Source organism: Vicia villosa, unplaced genomic scaffold (assembly GCF_029867415.1).
Source record: "Vicia villosa cultivar HV-30 ecotype Madison, WI unplaced genomic scaffold, Vvil1.0 ctg.000034F_1_1_3, whole genome shotgun sequence".
NCBI lineage: Eukaryota > Viridiplantae > Streptophyta > Magnoliopsida > Fabales > Fabaceae > Vicia > Vicia villosa.
In genome coordinates this window covers 413,882-422,851 of record NW_026704969.1, presented here as the reverse complement: position 1 = coordinate 422,851, position 8,970 = coordinate 413,882, and the positions used below count along the sequence as shown (strand labels likewise).

The 8,970-nt window shown below is 32.5% G+C and overlaps 1 protein-coding gene across 1 annotated transcript; it reads left to right on the top strand.

Annotated features, from left to right (window-relative positions):
- Nucleotides 1–3,714: 3,714 nt before the first annotated feature.
- Nucleotides 3,715–4,260, top strand: LOC131622649 (uncharacterized). The gene has a single exon (XM_058893683.1). It carries the CDS (start codon nucleotides 3,785–3,787, stop codon nucleotides 4,016–4,018), a length of 234 nt encoding a protein of 77 aa, XP_058749666.1. The 5' UTR covers nucleotides 3,715–3,784; the 3' UTR covers nucleotides 4,019–4,260.
- The last annotated feature ends 4,710 nt before the right edge of the window (nucleotides 4,261–8,970 follow it).

The following is an 8,970-nucleotide window of genomic DNA, read 5'->3' as shown; positions in this document are numbered from 1 at the left end:
AAGATCAAGAAAACACCCATTAAGATTGGTAAAGCAAATATATTATACAACTAGTACAAAGAGTAACAAACATCCATGGGTTTAGAGTATTTACATACAAACTCACCAAAATAGAAATACAAAGAGAAGAGAAGAAGAGGAACCAAACATTTCTTGGTTTGTCAACTCCGATCGATGAGAAATTCGACCTCCGATCATTCGATTGCAAGCTCCAATGGTGTTTCCAAGCCAAATCTACCAAAAAATGACCTAGGATGAGTTGGGGTTCAAAAATACCCAAAACATAACCTAAAAAATCTGATTTTCGGCTATTTATGCAATTTTCAGATCTTTCCAGCGCGCGTCGCGCGCAGGAGCACGCATCGCGCCCAACTCGCTGACTAGAAAAAAACAGCTTTTAGTAAAAATGACGTAACTTGAGAACCGTAACTCCGATTTGCGCCCAGTTCGAAGCGTTGGAAAGCATATTCAATTTCCTATCTAACAATGAATAAATGGCAGTCAATTTGATGATTTTTATCATCATCATTTTGAGACTTAACCACCGAATGAATTGATTTCGTCGCTCAAAATCGTGCGTTTGAAGCCGTATCTTCGACACTTTATTGCTCATGCTCCAAATACACAAGAATACCTACAAAAAGTGTAGAAAACTATCAAAAAGTATAAAAGTGTATGAAAATATATCTATTCACAAAGTATACGTATTTATGCACAAAACGGGGAATTATTCAACGGTATTAACAAAAAGTATCGATAAGTGCCACTATTTACAAACACAAAATAACTACATTTTGGCACTTAACAGTTATTTATTTAAGTTGTGCATTTAATTTATTTTTTTAGTTATGGTTATTTAAATGAAATTCTCATTATAATTACTTAACATTTTATTTTAATGTCATACAAAACATTATTGCAGGAGAAATGTGTGTGGAATCCATTGAGTGAAAAAATGGTTCAGAAAGTTTTCAATACCAGATGCTCTAAAAGAATGTCTGATATGCTGCGGCGAGTAAGGGAGAATTATGAGCTTCATGACATCCGTCCTAGCTAGATAGGCGATGAGGTTTTTCAGGAGCTTGTTACATATTGGAGGACTCCAGAATTCCGGGCTAAATCAGAAACTTTTAAGAAGATGAGGGCATCTGAAAAGGACGGTTGTGTCAACACAGTTGCAAGTATTAGCACCGCCGAGCATGCCCGACGATTGGTAAAAATTTTAAAATTTTTAAGTTACATCTTTATTCATAATATATTTTACTAATTATTTTTATTATATTATTCAAGCTAAGGAGTTGGAGAGAAGACCATTGATGCTTGAGCTGATTTCGAGGACCCGAACAAGGAGATCGGGAGGTTTTGTCGACGAGCGCACGAGGATGTATCTTGTAAGTAAAATTTACGTTGTTTATTTTTTTTAAATTAATAAAAAATTTGTGACGTGAATTTCATGTGGCAATTGATAAATTGCCACGTGAAAAATACGTGGCAAATCATAAGTTGTGGCGTGAAAATCACGTGGCAACTTTTTAATATATTTTAATTTATAGTATGTACATATTTGTTTAGTATAATTAAATATGCATGTAAATATTTAACTTAAATTTTTTTTATTGAATATGTGTGCAGGAAGAATATGATAGACGGCTTGCCATTTTTCTGGAAAATAATCCTCAATTCATGCTAGCAGAGGGGGAGCCGCTTAACGCGGATGTTGATCACTACATTTGGTGTGAGGTTATTAAAGAAAAAGGGCCAAATGGTTGCTTTTTTGGGGCTGGAAATTTGGCGTCCAGCTACAGACGTGGTGACCGCAATCTGTTTCAAAGAGTTCAGGATGGAGAGGGGTGGATCGCGTCAACCAAATTTGACACAGGAACAAACTGAATTAATAAGGCAATTGGCGAGACGCGAAAATGAGGCCCAGATGGAGATGATGCGGAAGAAGCAATCTGATATGGAGGAGCAGCATGCGCGGAATATAGAGGGCATTCTGAAGAAGCAAGCTGAGATGGAGGAGCAGATGAGACGATTTATGCAAGGAGGTGGAAATTACAGTAATGTTCCTCCTCAAGAGCCGGCGGATGACAGAGTGGGTGATAATTTTAATCCGGATAATTATTTTCCGGATGATGCCTCTTAAAAACATTTTGTATTTTATTTGTTTTTAATTTATATTTATGTAACTTATTCTACATTTTAATTTATTAAAATATTAGTTTTAAATTTTTAATTTTATTTAATTGAATTTATTATATAAAGTTTATTATATGAATTTATTTTATAAAATTTTATTATATAAGTTTTATTATATAAATTATATTTTATAGATTTTATTATATAAATTTTATTTTATATATTTTATTATATAAATTTTTTTATATATAAATTTTATTATATATATATATATATATATATATTATTATATATAAATTTTATTATATAAATAAATAAATTAATTATATAAAACCAAATACATCCTGCGTATTAAATTTTAAAAAAAAAAGCATTTAATGTAGCGAAGTGGAAACCACGTCGCTACATTGGTCAACAAACACACTTTTCAACACCTGCTGTGTGTGCAGGGAGCTGTTTCCTATGTAATCCTATTGCGACGTTGGAGTCACGTCGCTACTTTCTGACGTGGTCTCCACGTCGCTACATAGTTGTCACTTTAGCTCCTGCGACGTATTGGCTCACGTCGCTATTTTTTTGTTGCCACGTGATGTTGCATGTTGCGACGTGCTATCCACGTCGCTGCAGAGCATCTTTTTTGTAGTGGTTCCTATAAAGCCTGTTTCTCACTTGTTTTTACCTGCAATGTGGTAGAAAATTTGTAGTATATGATCTTTTGGTTAATTGGGAGGATGCCTTTTTTGCCGAGAGATAGATATTACATCGTTTGTTAGATTTTCACTTTCTTAGGGGATTTAGTGAGAGATAGATGATGGATTATAATGATTTGACATTCGGTTATATGGACTATTTTTAAGAATTTCAGAACGACTACATTTTTTTCTAGATACTCCAATAAACTAGAAGAACATGGAAGAGAAAATAATTTTTCTTGTCTGAAAATGGTATCTTAGTAGGTCGTCATTTTACTCATTTATTTTTTTTTATCTGCTTTAAAAATTCTAGTCCCTATATGAACAAGATATTTATGTAATATGTATTTAACATATGATAAGCCATTAATTCAAATCCAATGGTTATTATTAAAAGCTCTCAGTTCTCATTATAGCCAAAGGTCTCATTTGATACGTCCCCTATATATATATATATATATATATATATATATATATATATATATATATATATATATATATATATATATATATATATATATATATATATATATATATATATATATATATATATATATATATATATATATATATATATATATATATATATTAAGAAAAAACATCTTCAGTAGGATACTTGGAACCATAAAGCAGAATTGGACACTGAACCAGCTAGGGGAGAATAACTGTTCTGTGAGTCAATTCATAAAGTAGAGGACGAGAACACTCCTGCTTCTTTTTACATCTATTATTATTATTATTTATCTCAAAGATTCCATACCCTCCTTTTTATTATATGATTGTAAAATAAAAAGTAATGATTTTAAAACCAGATGTCTTGCTTTCCCACTTTATAAATACCAACAACTCCATTGTCCTCTACTCACAACCAATTAGAGTTACATTGTAACATAGTCTTAAACACACATATAACACCTTACAGATCCATTATATAGACTTGAAGGGTGTGAAAAATGGGAGGTAAGGGTTCATCTTCATCTTTATGCAATATATTCAAAGCATGTTTCTCAAGCGGAAACAATGATGAGTATTGGGAAGGTAGTGGAGCTGGAAGAAGAATGTTTGCAAGTGATGAAGATAGAGGTGGTTGGGTTGCTGAGCCTGGTGTTGATAGGAAAGCTTCTGACTTCATTGCAAGATACTATGCAACTCGTGTCACTGACTCTCAAAGCCAATTTGCTTCATGAGTTAATCACTTTCCACCTCATATTCATTTTTCTACCTCGTTGTTTCTCTCCTTCTGTTACTTTGATCCACCTTCTTAGCTATTGAACTTTTGTTGTAGTAGCTGTATTATTCTTTGGTTTAATATTAATGTATGCAAGAGAATAGAAAGATAAAATAAATTCATGAAAAGTGAGGAAAAAGGTGATATTCCTTGACAATAAAATATTTATGGCTTAGTTTTTTTTTTTTTTAGGTTAACTGAATTCATGTTGAATTTATATATTGCTATTAATAAATAACAAAATTTTTACGCATTGTTTGTAATTTTGTTTTATGAAAAGAGTTAAAAGCTAGTGCATTGACGGTGTAAAATAATTTTACACTGTCATCCAATAGAAAATCATAAATATGTCATGTCATTAAGTTTTTTTTTAAATAAAAAAATGATTTAATTGAATACATGGATGGTGATTGGTTGACAGTGGAAACACTGTCAGTGCATCACCCCTTTTCTCTAATGAAAAACATGGTCTATGGTTGAATGAAGTCGCCGATAAGTAAAAATCAGAATAAAATGATACCTCAAGAATCAAGATACAATGGAACATAATTCCAAAACATTATTTATCATCGAATCAATAAATGTCCCATAGTACATCAGAAAGTTCTCTATCCTTGCTTTTAAGTACAAAAGCTACTTTTGGTTTCAAGAATAGTCCTTCCATTTTTCCCATATCATAATTATAAACAAAAATAATTATTTTTATATTAGTTACAATTAAACATAATTAATTTTCTTCTTTTTATATATAATCAAAATAAAATTTATTATAATATCCATAATTATTATTTCTGAATCAACTACTAAAATTAAATATTTTTAAAATAAATAAAAAATATAATATTATACAAACATTAATTAATTTTAAATATTTTGACATTTACTTATAAAAGTGATCAATATTTAAAGTCATTTTTTATAATAGTGACGACAGAAAGTACAAAAATAAATAGGGATAGATATGATTCGGATCTAAAATTCTAAATCGATCTAATTTAAGTGTGAGATAAAGAAATTTAAATTTCAACCGGTTTAGCAATTAAATTTTTTTATGTCAATACTTGTGAGAAGGTCGAAAGTTGCGTTAGAAAATTCAAAAGGAGTAACTCGAGCAATGTTGTTAAAGGTAGAACGAAATAAGAAGAAAAATTCTTCTTATATGAGAACTCATAACCCCTCAAGATTTTGCAAAACTTTGCTCGCTACTTGTGCCACTATCGTTTCTAATTCGAAAAAAATCATAATTGATACCATTAAATAAAGGAGAACACGTCTGCATCATAATTGGCTGACGTCTCAGATGGTTTACTATACTTGAATAATTAAGACTTGGACGTTGACTCATCGAGTGGGAACATAACCGAAGACCCCGCCTAGCAATGTGTGAGCCTTGGTTCACCTGCTACTTCGACCGCCCTACACAAACGAACTCGCCGAAAAAAGAGGGTTGCCCCAACGCATTCCTCGTCCATAAGAGTCATTGACAAGGGGTAGGCGCCTCCAAGAAAGGAGAATGGTTTTAAACAATTCGCTCTTTAACGGAAAAGCTCTCGTGCTTGAGGGACTATGTAGTGTCCTATTTTGGAAAAAGTCCAAGATTAGGGTGCCCATCGCCCAACAAATAGGTTGCCTGAAAGGAGTCCAATATAGTCGCTCATACTATCCGTCTAACGTGACAATTAAGTAAGAGTGAGTCTTTGTTGACTCCGAAAATATAGCTGGACCATGATCTCCTTAATAAAGTGAGAAGTTTGTAAGTACAGATTGCGCCTAAGAGGGGGGGTGAATTAGGACCAATAAATATTCTGGTTTTTAGAGACAAGGATGTTCTTATTTTCTAGTTTGGTTAATTTTGAATAAAGTAATAAAATGCAGAAAGATAAAGGACACAACGATATATCCTGGTTCCCCTCACAATCCGAGAGTACTCCAGTCCCCTTACGCTGTAAGAGATTTTACTATTGTTGGTAACTTGTACAAGACAAACCAAAACACCAAGAACAATCCCCTTGGATTTTCACTAAATACACTAAGAGTACAATTCACCCTTAATGACTTACTGGTTTCCAACAATCCTGGACAACAAGATTTCAACCACCAAGAACAATCCTCTTGGATTTACTAACTTGATTATGAAAACATTCCTCTTACTAATCAAAAACCCTTGCTTCCAACAATCCTGGATAGCAAGTCAATAATAAGCAAAATATGAAAATTTATTGGAGTAAGAAAGTATATGAATATATATTAATCTATAAGATTGATCTTCCCTTCCAAACAAGCAATTATCAATGATAGTATAGTGCTCAATATTTATGACTTATGAATTTTTTCTGGACTTTGAATGAAACTCTAATGTAGAAAAAATCAATATGAAAGTTTGAATATCAATGAGCACTTAGTATGAAAATTGAGAGAGTAAGAATGTAAAATTGCCAATGAAAGAGGTATGTTTAAATCTGAAAAAAATAGTGCTTTATATACTGCCTTAACACCTTTTAGAAATGATGCAAATCAATGAAACAATGCAATGTTTAGTAGGCACACAATCTGATTCGTATGCAACAGAAAAAAATGCTGAACCATTGCCACTGTTTCATTCGTAACGCGTTACGAAAATACCGTAACGGGTTACGCTATACCGTTGCAGTTTAAAATTTAAAAACCTCGTTTCAGTAACGCGTTACGAAAATACCATAATGGGTTACGCTGTGAGAAAAAATACTTCCAGGGGCAAAATAAAGGCTGGCTGCGTGACCGTAACAGGTTACGTTGAGAAGAAAAAGAGTTTCTTTTAATTTCAATGGACGCATGCAATAAAATATGAGTTTTGAGCACTATATTATCAAGATAAAAACATGTTTTTACCTATAGTGCTTAAGCTCCAAATGTCTTCAAATATTTCTTTAAAAAACTTGATGCTTTATCCATTTTTTTTGCTATGAGCCTTTGATAATCAATTTGACTTCATCAAAACTAAATGAATGGAGAGGCTTGATTTCACAAAGTTAAGATCATGTCCAAGAGGCCATAAACCCTAGTTTTAGGTGAACTCCTATAAATACACTATCCCCAAGAGAATAAGAGACAACTCTCAAGTACCACTTATTTACTTGCATCTATTCAAGAACCACTTAGAGTGCACTCCGCTTTGAGTAACCATAACAACATCAATCAAAATTCTCGCGTGCGACCTAGCAGCACCGACCAACAGCAGGATCTCTCACCTAACGTCAATTGGTCCTTAAAACAACCTCAAAAACCACCGTACAGGGCTACTCGCCATCGTGAGCTAGCCCTCACGCCTAAAGTGTAATATACCTACCAGGAGGATCACACACACCTCTTTTTTTACGGTACACATACATATCTATTACTTCATCAAACTGCATGTTGTAGTAAACATGAACAGCCCTCGACTACAAGATGTTTGATTCGACTCTGTCGAATTCTAATATTATCCTTATCATGTTTTGAATTTGATCCAATACTAACTTATGATTTCAAAGCTACACTATCTTTTCTCTCTTTCTACTAATCGGTTAAGTGAATATTGTTTGTAGATTTATTTAAATTTCTCCTTATAAAAAATATTAATTAGGTCGGACATATGACAATTATTTAATGTAGTTTTTCAAACATTGCCAATAGTGCATTGGAGTAGTGTATATAGAGCTGTCAAAATGGGCTAGCCCATATGGGCCGGTCCGCCAGACCCGAAAAATCATAGGGCTTGGGCCTTAAAATTAGAGTCCATATTTATCAGGGCCTTTTTAGCCCAGCCCTGAAAAGTCCGCTTCCCATTAGGGCTAGCCCATATGGGTCGTGGATAGCCCATCAGACCCGCATAGTTATAAAATTTTAAAAAATATATTAATATTTATATTAACTTACTCCAAAATAGCATATTGATTTTTCTCACTTCACTAAATTTTATCTCTATTTTATTCAATCTTTCTCTTTTAAATATTATACATTAATATAATCAACATTTTGTCATCATATTATATTAGTTGTTCTCTTATAATAAATATTCAAGTATTATTTTTTACAATTTAGACATATATTGTATTTAGAAACACATTATAGTATTTATAAGAGATAATATTTTTTCAAGTATTATGTTTAAAATAACATAATTTTTAATTTTATTTATAATAAATATTATGGAGTTTTTTATTTAATTTTTTTAAATAAAAAAGCCCATTTAGAGCCGCGTAGCCCGAAACCCATCTAGGGCCGGGCTCGGATAGTAAATCTCGAGCCCATATTATACAGGGCTTTTTTGGTCCAGTCCTGAAAAGCTCAGGACCCGTTAGGGTCGACCCGTTTAGGACCGGGTAGCCCATATTGATAGCTCTAAGTGTATAGTTTGATTAGGTTGTTTTAGATAGTGTCGTGAAATAACGTCCTAGTACGCTACACAATCAATAATTTCTTAAATGTCAAATTTATTTTTCTATTTATTTTTTAAATTAAAAAAAAAAAAAACAGTACCTACTTAGGCCAGAATCCAGCGTGATAAATCTATGTTATTTTATTTGTATTAACCGTATTATTCTTGTTTTCCTCACACAATCCGACCAAATTATATTCCAAAATAATGACGTTGAGAATTAGAAACCTTTTAAATGATGGAGCCAAGCTGATAAATATAATGTTAGTGCAATGCAATGCAGTGCAAACGTAACTCTTACTTCATAAAGGAAGTTTGCTCTCTTATATGAAAACTATGACCAAAAGTTGAATGAAGTCACGTAAGAATCAGAATAAAATGATGCCTCAACGTACAATGGAGCATCATTTCTAGAATATTATTCATCATCATCAAATCAGTCAATGTCCAGCCGTAGATCATAAAGTTCTCCGTTCTTGCTTTTACGTACAAAAGCTACTTTTAGTGCCGGGAAT